Here is a 22,312-nt window from a genome sequence, read left to right on the forward strand (position 1 = left end):
TTAAAAGGTGCACGAACTCTTTTATGGGCCATTGTACGTATTTCTATGTATACGCCACGAGAAGCCCGGCGGTCTCTGGCAGCCTTTCAATCACTATCTTTATAACTCTGAACTACTTGACAAACCTCACGATACGTGGTCACACATCCTCGAATCACTCTTGTTCTTCCCAGCGTTGTTCAACGATCGTCGGTAACCGATCACTTCCATCTTCAACCATCCACATGTGACGAGCAATAGGTAAAGTCGTTTACCAGGGTGCGACTCTGTCCAAATTTTTACGACGTTTGCTTGGTCGTTGACACTGGCCGCAATCTCATTGCACGTGCACGGCGAAACAGGCGCAGCACCTAGGATTGGTTCAAAAAATTGTCTTCGCGTGATTATAAAGAACGACGGACGTCGCTCGTTAAGTAAAAGAAAGAATGGTAAACGAAATTCCATTGTTTTAGGTACCGCCTAATTAAGCAAGAAAATAGCCGCATCGTCATTTGTACATACGCAGCGACTACGTTCTTTTATCGTAACCCCGTACACGGACCACTTCGAAACCAATTTCGAGCCACGAATGTTAATATTTTTATCACATTTTTTCATTTCGCTCGTGCTGGAATCAGTCATAATGATTCAAGAATTTATTAGAAAAGCTGGAAAGTGGCTGGGAACTGACACGTGTTCGCGGCCTATATAACTGATTATAATTGCAGAGAAAAAATGAATGCAGGAGGTGACACAGTACATTATTCATGCTTTCCATTATGATGTTTTATTATTTTTTCATCTACCTGAAATGTGTCAACCGTATCTCAGACGATTTCAAACGGAGATATTGAATTGGCTCCTGCAAACTATAGAATCGGCAGGATTTAGTAACGGAAAGCATGAATAAAGCATAGCGTCGTGGTGTAGTTGGACGATGGGGTAGATATTTCGTTCATACACATTTTGCATATTCTTCAACATGGACGTGTTCCAGAAGATGTATAGTACTTATTACAATGTGATGTGTTTTACTGGACTGTGGCCCGACGACTACACTCTAATAACGAAAGTTCGGAGAGTCGGTTTCTGTTTGCTCACTCTTTGCTGTATCGGCGCTCAGGTGAGCAAGACGCGAGTTTCATCGGAATATTTTTTAAATCGTCGAAGTACCAGCACGTCTCTAAAGGAGACGATTAATAATGATAAAAAAAAGGGAAAGTGACTATGCGACGTACCCGAAGTTTTCGTAGTTTTCATCGAATCCATCTGATTCTTCTTGAAAATAGGGTATAAATTTTCAAGAAAAAAGTTTTAAGAAAACTGTTATGTTAAATGTCCTAAGTTCTCAAGAAAATCCATTCTCGTAAAATCTTTTGTAAAACGATTCTGTTCGAAACGTTCCCGAAACGATATGAAACCGTTCGAATCGAACGCAATCTCGAAATAGATTCGATACTGTTAAAATCAGATGTACAATTTTCAGGTATCGACGCTAAGAATGGTTGAAATCACATTGTACAATTTACTTCAGACGTTATCGTTCACCTTTCCCATGTTGCTATTCTTTTTACGATACGTTGGATTCGTCATCACTCTTCCGTCAGTAAGTTCGACAAACGTGCCACTACTGTTTCCGTTTCCAAGAACGTGTGCAAAATCATTCACCTTGTTATCGTATCCCTTAATCGACATTCTTCACGTGGTTTCAGGTGAAACATTTCTTGGAAAATTTTGGACACGATTACGATGCGGTCAAAGATCCTATCGAAGCGGATTTGTTTATGAAACAAGCAATAGAAGCGAGACGCGTGGTAATGTTATTGCTAGGTAAAGATGTCCAACCGTGTGGTCTCCGATTAAGCTAAACATTCTTGTGAAATGTATACAAGTGAACATGCGCATCGAAAATAATTATTCTATAATTGAATGCACGATCAAGCATATTTTACGAGAGAAACATGTACATATTGAAAAATTAATCCTTGTACAGGGGAGACTGCGACAGCCCGATACACAGACAGGTTTGGTACATTTTCGTATTTTCTACCTAGTAAACAGAAGTGAACTGTGCACCCGTATATACAGGGAGTCCCACAAATGTCTCGCAAGCCGGGAAGTCGCGGATCGCATTTTGCCAAGGAAAAAGTTACCTCCGCCGACCTCGGGAACCCCCCATTTCCGGATTGCGAGACATTTTTCGGACACCCTGTAGAATATAGATGAGTGTGAACCTAATTTGATAGAAGCGAGAATAGCGAGAGTTCTACGAAAATGGAAGCAACAGTTACAGTGAAGTCTCCCTCGCGGCTCCTTTTTATAGAAACTCCGGGCAGTCGGCAAAAAGAGGCAGCGGCCAGGATGCTGGTGTACGTTAATGTGAATACAGTAAATTCTCTCCAATTGTTCTCTAGCGTGTAAACAAAAATGGACAAGAGGAACTTGGGAGGAGGAGATACGATTATTTGAGTCTTGCGCCTCTTCCCAAATTGTCCATTTTTCTGCATAATCTGCGCGCGAATTAGGGAGAATTTACTGTACATAATGCTAGAATAGAAACGATGATCTAACTTTTTTATTTCCTAATTTCGTCTGTTGTGTAGACATTATGTAGACATACATGATCTGTTCTCTCCAAAATGTATCGTCTGTCCACCACAGTCTCCCCTAATTCGTCAACCTATGGTTGACTCCCAAAGGAGCAACTTATTCGATGAAACATTAGAATTATAGAATTATCGTTATTCCGATGAACCGTTAGAAATGTTGCAGAAAAGAACGGTACAGGCTTGCCAATATTCCATTCATCATCCGTCTTGCTGTAGAAAGAAGTGTTTTCTGCACTACAGCAACAGCTTGAAATAGTTCTTTTTCATGGATAACGCGCACATCGGATACACATATCGTATCGCAATATATTTCAATTGATGGACGAATTTAACACGTTGAATGCCACGGGAGTCACCGGTGACCGGCACTTAACTTGGCGATGACGCCATGGGGGCCACCGGTGACCGGCGCGCCTAAATTGATAGAAATATATATAATTTAACCCTTTTAGTGCCGGAAGCCGATATATCGGCTCTTGCTGCACTGACGAGAAGTGCCAGAGCCGATATATCGGCCCGCACCTTACAGCGCTTTATAATAACAAAATTTTACACATTTACAATATATAAATATAAATATAAATATTTATGTTACTATAATGAAGTATTATGCAAAATTATATCACAAATATATTTATGACAACATAATTTTGTTTCAGCAATGTTATATTACCTATAACAATTACATATTTCGGAAGAGATAATCTGTCCGTCGCTTACCATGTACCTTCGAGTTATTTTTTATGTTTGTTATGTAATATTATTTATCTTGTTACAAAATATATCAGAAATGCAAAGTATATACTTTGTAATAAATGATCTACATAAAATTATGATGAAAAGATGACTTTTTGTATGTGCAACTACGTTTTGTAAGAGAGAACTGGACTTTTACTTTCTTTACGATCTTTTATACCTTTGTTATTTATATAATTTTCAATGAATATAGAAAATCTAGTGTCATCGTTTTGTTCTCTATTTCGTCCTTAATTTACTGCTTTTTGAAGCATGTAAATATTGTTTCTTGTTTGGTTTTTACGAGCATTTTTGGCCGGTTATTCTCGCATAGGCACCTCTTTTTCACATGACACTAAAAGGGTTAAAACAAATGTCAATATCTAAAATTTGGTATTATTACCATCGTCGATTCAAACGGTGAACCCTGTCGCAATTAACATGTCAAACATGGTTATACACTGTAACTTATCTATTGCAGATAATATTTCAAAATTATATGTATCACATAAAAGAAAATTCATGGTGGCGCCACGGAGAATTTCTGTAAAACAGGCGTGGCATTCAACGTGTTAATAGTTTCGAACTGAGAAAAATTTGGAGCGGCTTATTGGATACGCGTTTTCCTGCGTGAAACGGCTCCAATGGAATCGTTCTATCCCCATTGTTCTTACTTATAGTCATATCATCTGGAGGAATGATGCTCTCGATTTTTCTATTACTGATCCCCACGATAATGCAATCGAAACTTCAAACTCGTTATTTAAATATGGTGGGATTTTTTTATACTGAGGTTACCCAGGATTCTAATGTGGTCACTCTTCAACTCATAATTGTAATCTGCCTCGGACTATTATCAATAACCTGTACAGAATCATCGCTCGCCGTCTTTGTCGCTTACTTGTGCGGATTATTGGAGATTGCCAGGTTTGTTTCAATTCGATTGTTTCATACGTTCGCACACTGATTCCGATCGTTTCGATCGTGCAAGCTTGCGACACCCTGCAGCCTGTTTCTAAAAGCCGCGCGTGTCTAATCATCTTCGTATCCCATTGCCGGCAATGCACTGCCCGATGCTTAGCTTGTTCGTTGCCATACTAATACGTATATTTTAGTCGAATCCTTATCCGCGTGTGTCGCCTTAGCAATACGCTCGTGAATAAATTGATTCGCCTCTGCAGGACGAATTGCGACCCCAGTAGCATAATCAATCATCGGGGCATAAAACTGCGATGCGATACGAAATCGAATACTGCTTTTATAGAACGCCGTTATCGTCGAAATTAAAGAAACCTTCTTGCAATTGGTAAATATTCTGGGCGTGGACGGTGATACTACAATTATGCAGAAAACAACTGTTTCCGCGGAAATGAATGTATATGCTCTGTGTTCGCGCGAACACCGAAAATCATTGGTTTCTTAATCGTTTGCTTGGAACATTCCTGCTATCGAGGAAGCATGCAATTAGTTTTCAGCACAAGTTGTCCATGGACATAGAGGATTATGGCAAAGAAATCATACGCCTCTGTGGAAATATTAATAATGCTATTTATAAGTAATAGGAGAACAGTCAAAATTTCCGAATCGTTCAAGCATTTTAATGTTCAGCAGTGAGAAACTTACTTACGAATAGCGGTCAAATAATTAGATGCATATCAGTGAAAAAATGCCGACATTAATGGTACGCATATATATTTCCATTGCTCCAGGTACCGAATACGAACGGCCGTCGACGAGATGGCGTGTTCAGGGACAGTTTCGTCGAATATAATAAACATACGATCGGCTATGGATTTACACCGGCGTGCTGTTGAGTTGGTACCTTCATCCAGATATTAGAGCAACCTAATCGCTATATATATTTTTTCTTTACATTTGTTCTATCTTCTCTTACATCTTATGCTTACATCACGAATGTACAATGCTGAAACATTATGAATTTGCGAAGGAAGGATCTCGGCAGATTACTCGAAGGATGTGACGTTGTCTTATTTATTGGCGATCATAACGGTCGTCGTCTCGTTCGCCATAAATATATATCGCGTAAGCATCGTTAAACGTGTGTCGGATGAAATATATCGAGGATATTTCTGTACCTTTCGTCGATGGATATATAATGCGACTGCTTCTGATACAAACAGCTATACCTGGCGGTCGGGGACTTCAAGAACAAGGAAAACATTTTGGTCTGTGTACAAATTACTCTGGTACATTTCATCATTATATATTTAAACAATTATAGCGGCCAAAGGATGATCAGCACCAGCATCGGACTATTCAACGGCATGTAAGTTCACTCGTCGCGAACGAATGCAATTTCTATCGGCGAATGCAATTACTAACGAATGCAATTTTCGGAAAATAAAGTCGATCCAATGATAACGTCAAAGTGACACGTGCTTCTCGAATAAGTTGCGTAGAAATTGTGTTGAAAGATTAACATAATTAATCCTTTGCAGTCGGAGCCGTTTTAACACGAAATTCGAAATAGCTTTTCTGACCTATGGTATCTCCATTTTATGCAACCTAGTGCATTTTATACATATGAAATTGAATTTTGCGACCCATGCAACAGCTACAGATTTTACAGTTTTTTTTGTTTTTTTTTTGTTTTTTAATACAAACAAATCTGATAATGTTAAAATGACGTCTTAGAGTCGCCACTCGACTGCAAATGGTTAAGTGTTGAATCGGACACGTTTTGAATAATAATAAACACGACGCCTATTCAATAAAATAGATACAGTTCATCGTGGTACCGCATGCCACCGAAGTCCCAGAAAATATTACTATTCGTATTGATGAGGAGTTCGATGGGGCTGCAATTTAGTCTTGCTGGTTTATTCGTTCCGTCTTACGAAGGCTTTTCCAAAGTAATTATCCGTTTTCGCGTACCGTCAACTTTTGTGACATCTTCGTTCCCAGATTCAGCGATTCTCTTGTTCCAGATGGTGAGCTCGTCTTTTTCATACTTTACCATGATTATATCGGTTTAGTGACGAGAAATATTGGACGTCGTTAGAAAGACAGAGTATGTACGATGTGTGTGGAAAATCGTGTGTCACGGTTTATCTTTACAATTTTGTTTTCTCTGCACCGTTTACATAAAATCGTCTAAAATCGCCGTCTGTATCATGTGCACAGTGGCCCGCAAATGTCTTCATACACCTTCTAAGCTATTTTAAAATTGAACTAAGTGACTTGAATTTGTTTTGTTTTTTTCTTCAGACGATAGAGAGGATGACTGAAATGCTTTTCTTTTGAATTTCGCTGTTACTTGGAGCGACAAAAGAAAGCTCTGTCATCTCAAAGAAATTTCAACTATTTCGTCGAGTTTTCAAAAAGTAATTGCGTATTTAAAAGGTGTACGAACACTTTCGTGCGCCACTTTATGTTACAGTAATTTCTCCCTAATTCGCGCTAAGACCGCGTACAAAATTGGACGATTTGGGAAGAGGAGAAACAATCGAATCTCCGCTAATCAGCGTGTTATGTCAAGGTTATACTATATTACATAATCTTGACATATCCTTGACATAACCTTGTTAAGGTACACGCTGATTCGCGCTCGGATTGCACAGAGTCAGAGCATATGTGAAGGTTATGTCAAGATTATGTCAAGGTTATGTCAAGGTTACGGCAAGGTTATGTCAAGATTATATTATAATATAATATTATGGCATAACCTCCGGGTGTTAGGCCCAAACAATACGCAGCTAGGCTTCGAGTTCGCTTTGGCTGGAATAAGGAACTAGTCGGAAGGTCTGACGCGACCGAAGCTATCAGAATAATCGTTTGTTCCAGGCGTTGGACGCGTAATAGGTGTCGCACGTCCAACTAGAAACACGAAAGCGGAGTTTGGCAAAGTGGACCTTCGAGACGCACCCGAAAGTAGAATGGCACCAACGACAATTCATACGTAGGGGGAAACGAGGGATGTACAAGTAGCGAGGTTATGCTAGGTCGAATAATCCATCTGTACGGACTTGGCAATAAGATCTCTAATAAAGGAACTGATTAAATAACGTAATTGATATCTGCCGATAATTTCATGAGGAGTTCGTTGATATAGCAACTGCTTTGACATTTTTTTTTAATTTTGCTATTGCTTGGAGTGACAATAAATGCTCCTGATAAAAAACTCTCGTTCTTTTAACTTTTTTATCCGAGCTTGTAAAGCAAATTTCTTGTCGCTCCTAGTAATATTAAAGTTAAAAAAAAAGCTCTTTAGTCATCTTCTAGTAGACTAGTCCCTTTGTCATCTATAAAAAGATTCAAGTCGTTTCGTCCAGTTTACAAAAAGTTATCGCGTTTTAAAAGGTGCACGAACTCTTTTATGGGCCATTGTACGTATTTCTATGTATACGCCACGAGAAGCCCGGCGGTCTCTGGCAGCCTTTCAATCACTATCTTTATAACTCTGAACTACTTGACAAACCTCACGATACGTGGTCACACATCCTCGAATCACTCTTGTTCTTCCCAGCGTTGTTCAACGATCGTCGGTAACCGATCACTTCCATCTCCAACCATCCACATGTGACGAGCAATAGGTGAAGTCGTTTACCAGGGTGCGACTCTGTCCAAATTTTTACGACGTTTGCTTGGTCGTTGACACTGGCCGCAATCTCATTGCACGTGCACGGCGAAACAGGCGCAGCACCTAGGATTGGTTCAAAAAATTGTCTTCGCGTGATTATAAAGAACGACGGACGTCGCTCGTTAAGTAAAAGAAAGTATGGTAAACGAAATTCCATTGATTTAGGTACCGCCTAATTAAGCAAGAAAATAGCCGCATCGTCATTTGTACATACGCAGCGACTACGTTCTTTTATCGTAACCCCGTACACGGACCACTTCGAAACCAATTTCGAGCCACGAATGTTAATATTTTTATCACATTTTTTCATTTCGCTCGTGCTGGAATCAGTCATAATGATTCAAGAATTTATTAGAAAAGCTGGAAAGTGGCTGGGAACTGACACGTGTTCGCAGCCTATATAACTGATTATAATTGCAGAGAAAAAATGAATGCAGGAGGTGACACAGTACATTATTCATGCTTTCCATTATGATGTTTTATTATTTTTTCATCTACCTGAAATGTGTCAACCGTATCTCAGACGATTTCAAACGGAGATATTGAATTGGCTCCTGCAAACTATAGAATCGGCAGGATTTAGTAACGGAAAGCATGAATAAAGCATAGCGTCGTGGTGTAGTTGGACGATGCGTTAGATATTTCGTTCATACACATTTTGCATATTCTTCAACATGGACGTGTTCCAGAAGATGTATAGTACTTATTACAATGTGATGTGTTTTACTGGACTGTGGCCCGACGACTACACTCTAATAACGAAAGTTCGGAGAGTCGGTTTCTGTTTGCTCACTCTTTGCTGTATCGGCGCTCAGGTGAGCAAGACGCGAGTTTCATCGGAATATTTTTTAAATCGTCGAAGTACCAGCACGTCTCTAAAGGAGACGATTAATAATGATAAAAAAAAGGGAAAGTGACTATGCGACGTACCCGAAGTTTTCGTAGTTTTCATCGAATCCATCTGATTCTTCTTGAAAATAGGGTATAAATTTTCAAGAAAAAAGTTTTAAGAAAACTGTTATGTTAAATGTCCTAAGTTCTCAAGAAAATCCATTCTCGTAAAATCTTTTGTAAAACGATTCTGTTCGAAACGTTCCCGAAACGATATGAAACCGTTCGAATCGAACGCAATCTCGAAATAGATTCGATACTGTTAAAATCAGATGTACAATTTTCAGGTATCGACGCTAAGAATGGTTGAAATCACATTCTACAATTTACTTCAGACGTTATCGTTCACCTTTCCCATGTTGCTATTCTTTTTACGATACGTTGCATTCGTCATCTCTCTTCCGTCAGTAAGTTCGACAAACGTGCCACTACTGTTTCCGTTTCCAAGAACGTGTGCAAAATCATTCACCTTGTTATCGTATCCCTTAATCGACATTCTTCACGTGGTTTCAGCTAAAACATTTCTTGGAAAATTTTGGACGCGATTACGATGCGGTCAAAGATCCTATCGAAGCGGATTTGTTTATGAAACAAGCAATAGAAGCGAGGCGCGTGGTCATGGTATTTCTAGGTAAAGATGTCCAACCGTGTGGTCTCCGATTAAGCTAAACATTCTTGTGAAATGTATACAAGTGAACATGCGCATCGAAAATAATTATTCTATAATTGAATGCACGATCAAGCATATTTTACGAGAGAAACATGTACATATTGAAAAATTAATCCTTGTACAGGGGAGACTGCGACAGCCCGATACACAGACAGGTTTGGTACATTTTCGTATTTTCTACCTAATAAACAGAAGTGAACTGTGCACCCGTATATATAGGGAGTCCCACAAATGTCTCGCAAGCCGAGAAGTCGCGGATCGCATTTTGTCAAGGAAAAAGTTACCTCCGCCGACCTCGGGAACCCCCCATTTCCGGATAGCGAGACACTTTTCGGACACCCTGTAGAATACAGATGAGTGTGAACCTAATTTGATAGAAGCGAGCATAGCGAGTGTTCTACGAAAATGGAAGCAACAGTTACAGTGAAGTCTCCCTCGCGGCTCCTTTTTATAGAAACTCCGGGCAGTCGGCAAAAAGAGGCAGCGGCCAGGATGCTGGTGTACGTTAATGTGAATACAGTAAATTCTATCCAATTGTTCTCTAGCGTGTAAACAAAAATGGTCAAGAGGAATTTGGGAGGAGGAGATACGATTATTTGAGTCTTGCGCCTCCTCCCAAATTGTCCATTTTTCTGCAGAATCTGCGCGCGAATTAGGGACAATTTACTGTACATAATGCTAGAATAGAAACGATGATCTAACTTTTTTATTTCCTAATTTCGTCTGTTGTGTAGACATTATGTAGACATACATGATCTGTTTTCTCCAAAATGTATCGTCTGTCCACCACAGTCTCCCCTAATTCGTCAACCTATGGTTGACTCCCAAAGGAGCAACTTATTCGATGAAACATTAGAATTATAGAATTATCGTTATTCCGATGAACCGTTAGAAATGTTGCAGAAAAGAACGGTACAGGCTTGCCAATATTCCATTCATCATCCGTCTTGCTGTAGAAAGAAGTGCTTTCTGCACTACAGCAACAGCTTGAAATAGTTCTTTTTCATGGATAACGCGCACATCGGATACACATATCGTATCGCAATATATTTCAATTGATGGACGAATTTAACACGTTGAATGCCACGGGAGTCACCGGTGACCGGCACTTAACTTGGCGATGACGCCATGGGGGCCACTGGTGACCGGCGCGCCTAAATTGATAGAAATATATATAATTTAACCCTTTTAGTGCCGGAAGCCGATATATCGGCTCTTGCTGCACTGACGAGAAGTGCCAGAGCCGATATATCGGCCCGCGCCTTACAGCGCTTTATAATAACAAAATTTTTCACATTTACAATATATAAATATAAATGTAAATATTTATGTTACTATAATGAAGTATTATGCAAAATTATATCACAAATATATTTATGACAACATAATTTTGTTTCAGCAATGTTATATTACCTATAACAATTACATATTTCGGAAGAGATGATCCGTCCGGCGCTTATCATGTACTTTCGTGTTATTTTTTATGTTTGTTATGTAATATCATTTATCTTGTTACAAAATATATCAGAAATGCAAAGTATATACTTTGTAATAAATGATCTACATAAAATTATGATGAAAAGATGACTTTTTGTAAGTGCAAATACGTTTTCTAAGAGAGAACTGGTCTTTTACTTTCTTTACGATCTTTTATACCTTTGTTATTTATATAATTTTCAATGAATATAGAAAATCTAGTGTCATCGTTTTGTTCTCTATTTCGTCCTTAATTTACTGCTTTTTGAATCATGTAAATATTGTTTCTTGTTTGGTTTTTACGAGCATTTTCGGCCGGTTATTCTCGCATAGGCACCTCTTTTTCGCATGACACTAAAAGGGTTAAAACAAATGTCAATATCTAAAATTTGGTATTATTACCATCGTCGATTCAAACGGTGACCCCTGTCGCAATTCACATGTCAAACATGGTTATACACTGTAACTTATCTATTGCAGATAATATTTCAAAATTATATGTATCACATAAAAGAAAATTCATCGTGGCGCCACGGAGAATTTCTGTAAAACAGGCGTGGCATTCAACGTGTTAATAGTTTCGAACTGAGAAAAATTTGGAGCGGCTTATTGGATACGCGTTTTCCTGCGTGAAACGGCTACAATGGAATCGTTCTATCCTCATTGTTCTTACTTATAGTCATATCATCTGGAGGAATAATGCTCTCGATTTTTCTATTACTGATCCCCACGATAATGCAATCGAAACTTCAAACTCGTTATTTAAATATGGTGGGATTTTTTTATACTGAGGTTACCCAGGATTCTAATGTGGTCACTCTTCAACTCATAATTGTAATCTGCCTCGGACTATTATCAATAACCTGTACAGAATCATCGCTCGCCGTCTTTGTCGCTTACTTGTGCGGATTATTGGAGATTGCCAGGTTTGTTTCAATTCGATTGTTTCATACGTTCGCACACTGATTCCGATCGTTTCGATCGTGCAAGCTTGCGACACCCTGCAGCCTGTTTCTAAAAGCCGCGCGTGTCTAATCATCTTCGTATCCCATTGCCGGCAATGCACTGCCCGATGCTTAGCTTGTTCGTTGCCATACTAATACGTATATTTTAGTCGAATCCTTATCCGCGTGTGTCGCCTTAGCAATACGCTCGTGAATAAATTGATTCGCCTCTGCAGGACGAATTGCGACCCCAGTAGCATAATCAATCATCGGGGCGTCAAACTGCGATGCGATACGAAATCGAATACTGCTTTTATAGAACGCCATTATCGTCGAAATTAAAGAAACCTTCTTGCAATTGGTAAATATTCTGGGCGTGGACGGTGATACTACAATTATGCAGAAAACAACTGTTTCCGCGGAAAAGAATGTATATGCTCTGTGTTCCCGCGGACACCGAATGTCATTGGTTTCTTAATCGTTTGCTTGGAACATTCCTGCTATCGAGGAAGCATGCAATTAGTTTTCAGCACAAGTTGTCCATGGGCATAGAGGATTATGGCAAAGAAATCATACGCCTCTGTGGAAATATTAATAATGCTATTTATAAGTAATAGCAGAACAGTTCAAATTTCCGAATCGTATAAGCATTTTAATGTTCAGCAGTGAGAAACTTACTTACGAATAGCGGTCAAATAATTAGATGCATATCAGTGAAAAAATGCCGATATTAATGGTACGCATATATATTTTCATTGCTCCAGTTACCGAATACGAACGGCCGTCGACGAGATGGCGTGTTCAGGGACAGTTTCGTCGAATATAATAAATATACGATCGGCTATGGATTTACACCGGCGTGCTGTTGAGTTGGTACCTTCATCCAGATATTAGAGCAACCTAATCGCTATATATATTTTTTCTTTACATTTGTTCTATCTTCTCTTACATCTTATGCTTACATCACGAATGTACAATGCTGAAACATTATGAATTTGCGAAGGAAGGATCTCGGCAGATTACTCGAAGGATGTGACGTTGTCTTATTTATTGGCGATCATAACGACCGTCGTCTCGTTCGCCATAAATATATATCGCGTAAGCATCGTTAAACGTGTGTCGGATGAAATATATCGAGGATATTTCTGTACATATATAATGCGACTGCTTCTGATACAAACAGCTATACCTGGCGGTCGGGGACTTCAAGAACAAGGAAAACATTTTGATCTGTGTACAAATTACTCTGGTACATTTCATCATTATATATTTAAACAATTATAGCGGCCAAAGGATGATCAGCACCAGCATCGGACTATTCAACGGCATGTAAGTTCACTCGTCGCGAACGAATGCAATTTCTATCGAGGAATGCAATTACTAACGAATGCAATTTTCGGAAAATAAAGTCGATCCAATGATAACGTCAAAGTGACACGTGCTTCTCGAATAAGTTGCGTAGAAATTGTGTTGAAAGATTAACATAATTAATCCTTTGCAGTCGGAGCCGTTTTAACACGAAATTCGAAATAGCTTTTCTGACCTATGGTATCTCCATTTTATGCAACCCAGTGCATTTTATACATATGAAATTGAATTTTGCGACCCATGCAACAGCTACAGATTTTACAGTTTTTTTTGTTTTTTTTGTTTTTTAATACAAACAAATCTGATAATGTTAAAATGACGTCTTAGAGTCGCCACTCAAGTGCAAATGGTTAAGTGTTGAATCGGACGCGTTTTGAATAATAATAAACACGACGCCTATTCAATAAAATAGATACAGTTCATCGTGGTACCGCATGCCACCGAAGTCCCAGAAAATATTACTATTCGTATTGATGAGGAGTTCGATGGGGCTGCAAATTAGTTTTGCTGGTTTATTCATTCCGTCTTACGAAGGCTTTTCCAAAGTAATTATCCGTTTTCGCGTACCGTCAACTTTTGTGACATCTTCGTTCCCAGATTCAACGATTCTCTTGTTCCAGATGGTGAGCTCGTCTTTTTCATACTTTACCATGATTATATCGGTTTAGTGACGAGAAATATTGGACGTCGTTAGAAAGACAGAGTATGTACGATGTGTGTGGAAAATCGTGTGTCACGGTTTATCTTTACAATTTTGTTTTCTCTGCACCGTTTACATAAAATCGTCTAAAATCGCCGTCTGTATCATGTGCACAGTGGCCCGCAAATGTCTTCATACACCTTCTAAGCTATTTTAAAATTGAACTAAGTGACTTGAATTTGTTTTGTTTTTTTCTTCAGACGATAGAGAGGATGACTGAAATGCTTTTCTTTTGAATTTCGCTGTTACTTGGAACGACAAAAGAAAGCTCTGTCATCTCAAAGAAATTTCAACTATTTCGTCGAGTTTTCAAAAAGTAATTGCGTATTTAAAAGGTGTACGAACACTTTTGTCCGCCACTTTATGGTACAGTAATTTCTCCCTAATTCGCGCCCAGACCGCGTACAAAATTGGACGATTTGGGAAGAGGAGAAACAATCGAATCTCTGCTTCTCAAACTTTCTATTTTTCTGCGCAATCCGAGCGCGAATCAGCGTGTACCTTGACAAGGTTATGTCAAGGTTATGTCAAGGTTATATTATATTACATAACCTTGGTTATATTATAGGTTATATTATATTGTAATATAACCTTGACATAACCTTGACATAACCTTCACATATGTTCTGACTCTGCGCAATCCGAGCGCGAATCAGCGTGTTATGTCTAGGTTATATTATATTACATAATCTTGACATATCCTTGACATAACCTTGTCAAGGTACACGCTGATTCGTGCTCGGATTGCGCAGAGTCAGAGCATATGTGAAGGTTATGTCAAGGTTACGTCAAGGTTACGTCAAGGTTATGTCAAGGTTATATTATAATATAATATTATATAACCTTGACATAACCTTGGCATAACCTCCGGGTGTCAGGCGCAAGCAATACGCAGCTAGGCATTTTCGTAGGCGTGGAGTTCGCTTCGGCTGGAATAAGGAACTAGTCGGAAAGTCTGACGTGACCGAAGCTATCAGAATAATCGTTTGTTCCAGGCGTTGGACGCGTAATAGGTGTCGCACGTCCAACTAGAAACACGAAAGCGGAGTTTGGCAAAGTGGACCTTCGAGACGCACCCGAAAGTAGAATGGCACCAACGACAATTCATACGTAGGGGGAAACGAGGGATGTACTAGTAGCGAGGTTATGCTAGGTCGAATAATCCATCTGTACGGACTTGGCAATAAGATCTCTAATAAAGGAACTGATTAAATAACGTAATTGATATCTGCCGATAATTTCATGAGGAGTTCGTTGATATAGCAACTGCCTTGACTTTTTTTTTTAATTTTGCTATTGCTTGGAGTGACAACAAATGCCCCTGATAAAAAACTCTCGTTCTTTTAACTTTTTTATCCGAGCTTGTAAGGCAAATTTCTTGTCGCTCTTAGTAATATTAAAGTTAAAAAAAAAGCTCTTTAGTCATCTTCTAGTAGACTAGTCCCTTTGTCATCTATAAAAAGATTCAAGTCGTTTCGTCCAGTTTACAAAAAGTTATCGCGTTTTAAAAGGTGCACGAACTCTTTTATGGGCCATTGTACGTATTTCTATGTATACGCCACGAGAAGCCCGGCGGTCTCTGGCAGCCTTTCAATCACTATCTTTATAACTCTGAACTATACTTGACAAACCTCACGATACGTGGTCACACATCCTCGAATCACTCTTGTTCTTCCCAGCGTTGTTCAACGATCGTCGGTAACCGATCACTTCCATCTCCAACCATCCACATGTGACGAGCAATAGGTGAAGTCGTTTACCAGGGTGCGACTCTGTCCAAATTTTTACGACGTTTGCTTGGTCGTTGACACTGGCCGCAATCTCATTGCACGTGCACGGCGAAACAGGCGCAGCACCTAAGATTCGTTCAAAAAATTGTCTTCGTGTGATTATAAAGAACGCGGACGTTGCTTGTCATGTAAAAGAAAGAATGGTAAACGAAATTCCATTGATTTAGGTACCGCCTAATTAAGCCAGAAAATAGCCGCATCGTCATTTGTACATACGCAGCGACTACGTTCTTTTACCGTAACCCCGCACACGGACCACTTCGAAGCCAATTCCGAGCCACGAATGTCAATATTTTTATCGCATTTTTCATTTCGCTTGTGCTGGAATCAGTCATAATGATTCAAGAATTTATTAGAAAAGCTGGTAAATGGCTGGGAACTGACACGTGTTCGCGGCCTATATAACTGATTATAATTGCAGAGAAAAAATGAATGCAGGAGGTGACACAGTACATTATTCATGCTTTCCATTATGATGTTTTATTATTTTTTCATCTACCTGAAATGTGTCAACCCTATCTCAGACGATTTCAAACGGAGATATTGAATTGGCTCCTGCAAACTATAGAATCGGCGGGATTTAGCAACGGAAGGCATGAATAAAGCATAGCGTCGAGGTGTAGTTGGACGATGCGTTAGATATTTCGTTCATACACATTTTGCATATTCTTCAACATGGACGTGTTCCAGAAGAAGTATAGTACCTATTATAATGTGATGTGCTTCACCGGGCTGTGGCCCTATGACCACTCTCTAATAACGAAAGGTCAGAGAGTCGTTTTCTGCCTGCTTATTCTCTTCTGCATTGTGAGTCAGGTGAGGAAGACACGAGTCCCACCGGAATATTTTTTAAACCGAGAAGAGACGATCCACAGTGATAAAATGGAAAGTGACTACGTGACGTATCTGAAGTTTTTATAATTCTCGTCGAATCTACTTTATATTATTATTAGTATGTATACGAATGATAGTAACTTTCGACTATTCCACTGATTTAGATCTGAAATTAATCCAGTTAGATTTTCATGGAAATTTCGAATATTAAATCGGTGATTCAACGATGAATATTACACGAAATATTACATGAATATTACAGCAATTGCAATTTATCGTTTTATATGCTCTATTGCGATACGTTTATTGAATTTATTCTCTCTCAACAGGTTGATACATTTATTATTAATCTTCACATTTTATAACTGAATTTTGTTAACGTATTGCTGACAGCTTCCCGATTAAAATGAGACCAAACATGCTATAGTTCGGACAAATATTTGTGATTACGTAAAATAAAATCAATTACGATATCATTTCGATTGCATTTATTTATTTCATGCTTATTACGTAATTCATTTTATTCCATTATCGCTGAGAATATATTAGAAAAATGCATATATATATAAGCCTTATTATTAGAGATATTAGTAATTACATATATATCAAATAATAACGCTTCACACTGGGAATTAATGATACTGGTAATAAATTGCAATAACACCAAATATTCTTAAAAATAATGCTCGTTAAGCCCAATTTCTGTGTCCATCGAACTTGGGCTGGTTTTCTCACCAATTCCGTCGAATAGCATAACTTCGCCGATATTTTCTTTTCGAATCGCTTTCTTCGTTAGAGTTACAATTCGTATAATGAAATATGATCTAAAGCATGTCGTGTTTGGTCTCATTTTACTTAGAAGAATCTGACCAATGTATTTAAAAAAAAAGAAACAACCGCGGGAAACTGTCGTAGCATGCACAGATCCTCTCGTTAATACACAGTTGCAACAAATATTGTCTACGACATTACAGTATTTGCAACTAATTCGTGCATCAACGTTTTCATGATCGATTTCATTTATTGATTTAGGTGATTTGATTTAGGGGTGAAAGTATCTATTATTGAAGGTAAAGAATTTTGAAAATCGCTTCTGCTGAAAATTGTTGCGAAACGATTCCGTTCGATGGTGTCCTAGAAACAAAAAAAATGAAAGATTTGAAATCTCTCGCAAAGATTTGAAACTGTTTAAAAAACGTGTATAACATTTGCAGGTGTCAACGCTAAAATTAGTAGAGGTCTCGCTGTACAATTCGCTACAGGTGTTATCGTTCACTTTTCCGTTGTTATTGTTTCTTTTCCGATACGTTGGATTCATTACCAGTTTTCCAATAGTAAGTTGAACAGACACGCACGGCGTGCCTGGCATACATCTATCTGGCATACGTATATGGGACGACAGGACAGATATTAATCGACGTTTTTCACGTGGTTCCAGGTGAAATTCGTGTTTGACAGTGTTGAATATGATTACCTTGCGACGAAGAATCCTATCGAAGCGGACATGTTTACGAAACAGATAGAAGAAGCGAGACAGGTGGTCACGGCATTAGTAGGTAAAGATGTTTCAACGCGTGCTCTCTGATTACTCGAAATATTCATTAGTATTATTGAATATATATTTGATAAATATTCATTCAAAATCATTTTTCTACAATTGTATGCACGTTTGCGTGTATTTTACGAAATCGCTCAGAGAAATAAATCCTTCTAAGGGAGAGATTGCGGTAACCCGATACGTACATAGACAAATCTGACATATTCTCTCTTAATTTGAACCTAATTCGATAGAAACGATCGTACCGCGAGTCCTAGGAAAACGGAAACGACGGATACCGTCGAATTAAATTCGCAGTCAACCGAGAAAGGTTCGAAATGTTGAAAATGTATCGTCCGACCACAGTCTCCCCTAATACGTCACCCGACTAGGAGCAACTTGTTAGCCGAACTATTAGAATTATAGAATCATAATTGTTCCGATTAACCTTTACAAACATTGCGAGAAACGCCACACAAATCGACCGTATCTTTTGCTTTATGCATTTCGTTGGAACATTTCAGAACAGAAGTTTGGAACGTTTGGAACAGAAAGAAGTGCGCCTGCATTACAGTAATTTTTAATAGTCCTTTTACATGGGAACACGCCTATCGGACACACGTGTCCCATATTTTTTTTAATCTTTTTTTGAACAGGATCTACCGGTTGAAGCAGGACACTCAAATGGATTCCTTTCGCTATTCTATTATTGAAAAACGCGTGTAGAACTAATTAAATTATTCCGTCGATATCGTTAATTCGCTTTGTTGGTTTCACGCGTAATTTCTACACACGTTTGTGCGTAGTAAAGTAATGTCTCTCCAATTGACGCTTAGATTGTCCACAAAAATGGACAATTTAGGAAGAGAAGATAAGATTATTCGAGCCTTGTAGCTCGTTTTTTATGGTTCTCGATTGTCAGTAATTATAGAAACGAGCCGCAAGGCACGAATAATCGTATCTCCTCTTCCCAGATTGTCCATCTATCAGCACAATTTGAGCGTCAGTAAGGGAGACATTACTGCAGTCCTCCTCCCCTCGTTAAAAAATTCTAACGCTACCTTCGTCACAGTGTGTCAATGTTGTGAAATCATTCTGTACACGAACTACAATAAATTCTCCCTAATTGTCTCTTAGATTGTACATGAAAATGGAGCATTTTGGAAGAGGAGATACGATTATTCGAGAGCCTTGGGTGCCCGTTTTTATAGTTGTTGACAATCGGTAGCTACAAAAAAAAAAAACGAGCCGCAACGATCGAATAATCGCATCACCTCCACCGTGATTGTCCAGTTTCGTTTACAAGCTGAAGGACAATCGGGGAGAATTTCTAGTATTCTGAAATAACGTTGTACCCGCTTGAAGTCCTAGCAGTTGCAGGAATATTCAGCTTGTGTGTCCTGCTACTAGTTCCTACACTATTGCAATCAAATCTTCAGATCCATTATTTACATTTCTTTGGGTTTCTCTATCCTGAGAGAAGCACGCAGACTGACTGGGCTTCGATGCAAGTGATTATTGTAACCTCGCTTGGACTACTTGCAATAGCATGTACGGAATCATCGCTCGCCGTCTTTGTCGCTTACTTGTGCGGATTATTGAAGATCGCCAGGTTTGTTTCAATTCGATTGTTTCATACGTTCGCACACTGATTCCGATCGTTTCGATCGTACAAACTTGCGACACCCTGCAGCCTGTTTTTAAAAGCCGCGCGTGTCTAATCATCTTCGTATCCCATTGCCGGCAATGCACTGCCCGATACTTAGCTTGTTCGTTGCCATACTAATACGTATATTTTAGTCGAATCCTTATCCGCGTGTGTCGCCTTAGCAATACGCTCGTGAATAAATTGATTCGCCTCTGCAGGACGAATTGCGACCCTAGTAGCATAATCAATCATCGGGGCATCAAACTGCGATGCGATACGAAATCGAATACTGCTTTTATAGAACGCCGTTATCGTCGAAATTAAAGAAACCTTCTTGCAATTGGTAAATATTCTGGGCGTGGACGGCGATACTACAATTATGCAGAAAACAACTGTTTCCGCGGAAAAGAATGTATATGCTCTGTGTTCGCGCGGACACCGAATATCATTGGTTTCTTAATCGTTTGCTTGGAACATTCCCGCTATCGAGGAAGCATGGAGTTAGTTTTCAGCACAAGTTGTCCAGGGACATAGAGGATTATGGCAAAGAAATCATACGCCTCTGTGGAAATATTAATAATGCTATTTATAAGTAATAGGAGAACAGTCAAAATTTCCGAATCGTACAAGCATTTTAATGTTCAGTAGTGAGAAACTTACTTACGAATAGCAGTTAAATAATTGGATGCATATCATTGAAAAAATGCCGATATTAATGGTACGCATATATACTTTCATTGCTCCAGTTACCGATTACGAACGGTTGTCGACGAGATGGCGAATTCAGCGACAGTTCCGTCGAATGTAATAGACGTAGGACCAGCTATGGAGTTACACCAGCGCGCTGTCGAGTTGGTATCTTTACTCAGATATTACAGCAACGTTGTCGCTGCATATTTTACTGTACACTTATTCTGTCTTCTTTCACGTCCTTAACATTCCATCGGGAATTGAATTCTCGAAGAAAGACTCTCGATAAGCCTTGCCAGGGATATGAATATGTCTTATTTAGTGGCGATCATAACAGTTGTCGTCTCGTTTGCTGTTAATTTATATCGCGTAATTATTATTTTCACGTTTATAAGAGAACCTAGATAGAATAGATCGTAGTTACGATATTATTATATCATTATTCATGAAAACTAGTAATGGAGCTTTTTTGATTCTAATAGGTGTATCTGGCGGTTGGTGATATCAGTGACCTAGAGAACATTTTCGTTTCTGTACAGATGGTCGTGGTACATTTATTGATTGTATTCGTAAATAATCATAGCGGCCAGAAACTGATTAATACTAGCGTTGAACTGTTCCATGATGTGTAAGTTCACTTTCTTAAATTATTGTGTGTTTTCTATCGACGATATTTACGAAAATAGAACCGATTTAATAATAATAATAATAATAATAATAATAATAATAATAATAATAATAGTAAAAGCGACTCACACTTTCGATTAAGTTGCATTAAGAGACACGCGTTCATTAATAATTTACGACATTATTCAATACAATAGATACAATTCATCGTGGTACCGCGTACCATTGAAGTCGCAAAAGTTATTACTCTTCATATTGATGAGGAGTTCGGTGGAGCTGCAATTTAGTCTTGCTGGTTTATTCGTTCCGTGTTACGAAGGCTTTTCAATGGTAATTCAACTATTCGCTTTCTTTTTTTTTTTTGATCATATATAAACTCTGATCTCTTTATTCTCAGATTCAAATGGTTCTCTGTTCCAGATGGTGAGCTCGTCTTTTTCGTATTTCACCATGATCACTTCAGTTTAGTGGCAAACTTGAAAACTATTCGACGCGGCTAGAAGACGTAGTATGTATGATCTGTGTACAAAATCGAGCGCTATAGTTTATTTTCACGTGTTGCCGCACCGCATAACTGTCGAGCCTGTCGGTGTCAGGCCCGAGCAATGCGCAGCTAAGAATTTTTATGGGCGTAGATTTCGCTCCGTCTGTGGCATTGTGGAATTACGCTGAAAGTCCGACACGACGCAAGATATTACATTAATCGCTTGTTTCGGTCATCGGGTAGCTATCAGATGTCACGTGTCCAGCTGGACCGAAACGCGAAAGCGGAGTTTGGCTTGGCGATCTAAACCCTCGAGAGAAGGACGCGAAAGTATAATAGCGCGAACTATAACGTGGACTACAATAGCGCGAACGAGGGTTGATACGTAGGGGAGAACAGCGAATGTTTCAGTGGCTATAGTTATACTAGTATACTATAGTTGTACTAGGTCGAATTATCTAATTGTACGAAGATCTCTAATAAAGAAAATCAAATATATATTATATATCAAATAAGTGATGAGACTACCGACAATTCCGTAAGGAGTTTGTTGATGTAGCAACTGCCCGGTTTATTGTACGTCGCACTCAGCGTCGTCCTGTGAAGTTTGCCGACGTCTCTGACTGCGCAGAAAAATGGACAATTTGGCAAGAGGAGAATACCATTATTCGAGCCATGCGTGTCTCATTTTTATAGTTGTCGACAATCGGCGACTACGTAAAACGAGCCA

General features: G+C 38.9%; 4 protein-coding genes and 1 long non-coding RNA gene across 17 annotated transcripts in view; 4 read left to right on the forward strand and 1 right to left on the reverse strand.

Moving 5' to 3' along the window:
- LOC117223883 (alpha-Mannosidase class I a) overlaps positions 1-22,312 on the forward strand; it is a 406,723-nt gene that overhangs the window by 211,622 nt on the left and 172,789 nt on the right. The window lies entirely within an intron of this gene.
- Positions 1-22,312, reverse strand: part of LOC143259630 (uncharacterized) — a 93,819-nt gene that overhangs the window by 61,341 nt on the left and 10,166 nt on the right. Inside the window, exons 1-4 of one of the 4 annotated variants that reach the window (XR_013033647.1) lie at positions 16,000-16,093; positions 15,604-15,828; positions 7,762-7,986; positions 126-350 (exon numbers count right to left, since the gene is read on the reverse strand). This is a non-coding gene — a long non-coding RNA (uncharacterized LOC143259630). Of the gene's footprint in view, positions 1-125; positions 351-7,761; positions 7,987-15,603; positions 15,829-15,933; positions 16,094-22,312 lie in introns of those variants that run through there. The other 3 variants (XR_013033646.1, XR_013033644.1, XR_013033645.1) reach the window with 3 other exon arrangements.
- LOC143259625 (uncharacterized) lies at positions 526-7,353 on the forward strand. 3 transcript variants are annotated; one of them, XM_076522790.1, is made up of 10 exons: positions 536-1,102; positions 1,466-1,585; positions 1,692-1,809; positions 4,004-4,250; positions 5,033-5,137; positions 5,276-5,366; positions 5,465-5,610; positions 6,064-6,196; positions 6,272-6,354; positions 7,128-7,353. In XM_076522790.1, exons 1-9 carry the CDS (start codon positions 962-964, stop codon positions 6,317-6,319), a joined length of 1,149 nt encoding a protein of 382 aa, XP_076378905.1. In that variant the 5' UTR covers positions 536-961; the 3' UTR covers positions 6,320-6,354; positions 7,128-7,353. The 3 variants fall into 3 exon arrangements, with proteins under 3 accessions (XP_076378907.1, XP_076378906.1, XP_076378905.1); XM_076522792.1 differs by lacking the exons at positions 6,272-6,354; positions 7,128-7,353 and having other exon boundaries at positions 526-1,102; positions 5,033-5,141; XM_076522791.1 differs by lacking the exons at positions 6,272-6,354; positions 7,128-7,353 and having other exon boundaries at positions 528-1,102; positions 5,272-5,366.
- LOC117220109 (uncharacterized) lies at positions 8,357-15,193 on the forward strand. 5 transcript variants are annotated; one of them, XM_076522793.1, is made up of 10 exons: positions 8,364-8,738; positions 9,102-9,221; positions 9,328-9,445; positions 11,640-11,886; positions 12,669-12,773; positions 12,912-13,002; positions 13,088-13,233; positions 13,685-13,817; positions 13,893-13,975; positions 14,968-15,193. In XM_076522793.1, exons 1-9 carry the CDS (start codon positions 8,598-8,600, stop codon positions 13,938-13,940), a joined length of 1,149 nt encoding a protein of 382 aa, XP_076378908.1. In that variant the 5' UTR covers positions 8,364-8,597; the 3' UTR covers positions 13,941-13,975; positions 14,968-15,193. The 5 variants fall into 5 exon arrangements, 4 of the variants coding, with proteins under 4 accessions (XP_076378909.1, XP_076378911.1, XP_076378910.1 ...); XR_013033641.1 differs by lacking the exon at positions 13,685-13,817 and having other exon boundaries at positions 8,357-8,738; XM_076522794.1 differs by lacking the exon at positions 13,685-13,817 and having other exon boundaries at positions 8,357-8,738; positions 13,893-15,193.
- Positions 16,148-22,082, forward strand: LOC143259624 (uncharacterized). 4 transcript variants are annotated; one of them, XM_076522776.1, is made up of 10 exons: positions 16,148-16,578; positions 17,811-17,930; positions 18,035-18,152; positions 18,658-18,690; positions 19,499-19,745; positions 20,528-20,632; positions 20,750-20,840; positions 20,954-21,099; positions 21,296-21,428; positions 21,519-22,082. In XM_076522776.1, the coding sequence occupies exons 1-10, from the start codon at positions 16,438-16,440 to the stop codon at positions 21,564-21,566; spliced, it is 1,182 nt and encodes a 393-aa protein (XP_076378891.1). In that variant the 5' UTR covers positions 16,148-16,437; the 3' UTR covers positions 21,567-22,082. The 4 variants fall into 4 exon arrangements, with proteins under 4 accessions (XP_076378891.1, XP_076378894.1, XP_076378892.1 ...); XM_076522779.1 differs by having other exon boundaries at positions 16,150-16,578; positions 18,658-18,706; positions 19,617-19,745; XM_076522777.1 differs by lacking the exon at positions 18,658-18,690 and having other exon boundaries at positions 16,173-16,578.

Source organism: Megalopta genalis, chromosome 6, assembly GCF_051020955.1.
Source record: "Megalopta genalis isolate 19385.01 chromosome 6, iyMegGena1_principal, whole genome shotgun sequence".
Classification (NCBI taxonomy): domain Eukaryota; kingdom Metazoa; phylum Arthropoda; class Insecta; order Hymenoptera; family Halictidae; genus Megalopta; species Megalopta genalis.

Bases quoted from the DNA above. Each gene is read 5' to 3' on its own strand.
- LOC143259625 (XM_076522790.1), top strand. From the start codon at position 962: ATGGACGTGTTCCAGAAGATGTATAGTACTTATTACAATGTGATGTGT. The intron at 1,586-1,691 runs GTAAGTTCGACA...ACGTGGTTTCAG, and splicing joins TCGTCATCACTCTTCCGTCA to GTGAAACATTTCTTGGAAAA. The intron at 5,138-5,275 runs GTTGGTACCTTC...TTGCGAAGGAAG, and splicing joins TTACACCGGCGTGCTGTTGA to GATCTCGGCAGATTACTCGA.
- LOC117220109 (XM_076522793.1), top strand. From the start codon at position 8,598: ATGGACGTGTTCCAGAAGATGTATAGTACTTATTACAATGTGATGTGT. The intron at 13,003-13,087 runs GTAAGCATCGTT...TGATACAAACAG, and splicing joins TCGCCATAAATATATATCGC to CTATACCTGGCGGTCGGGGA. The intron at 13,234-13,684 runs GTAAGTTCACTC...TCAATAAAATAG, and splicing joins ATCGGACTATTCAACGGCAT to ATACAGTTCATCGTGGTACC.
- LOC143259624 (XM_076522776.1), top strand. From the start codon at position 16,438: ATGGACGTGTTCCAGAAGAAGTATAGTACCTATTATAATGTGATGTGC. The intron at 16,579-17,810 runs GTGAGGAAGACA...TAACATTTGCAG, and splicing joins TCTTCTGCATTGTGAGTCAG to GTGTCAACGCTAAAATTAGT. The intron at 18,691-19,498 runs GTGCGCCTGCAT...ACCCGCTTGAAG, and splicing joins AACGTTTGGAACAGAAAGAA to TCCTAGCAGTTGCAGGAATA.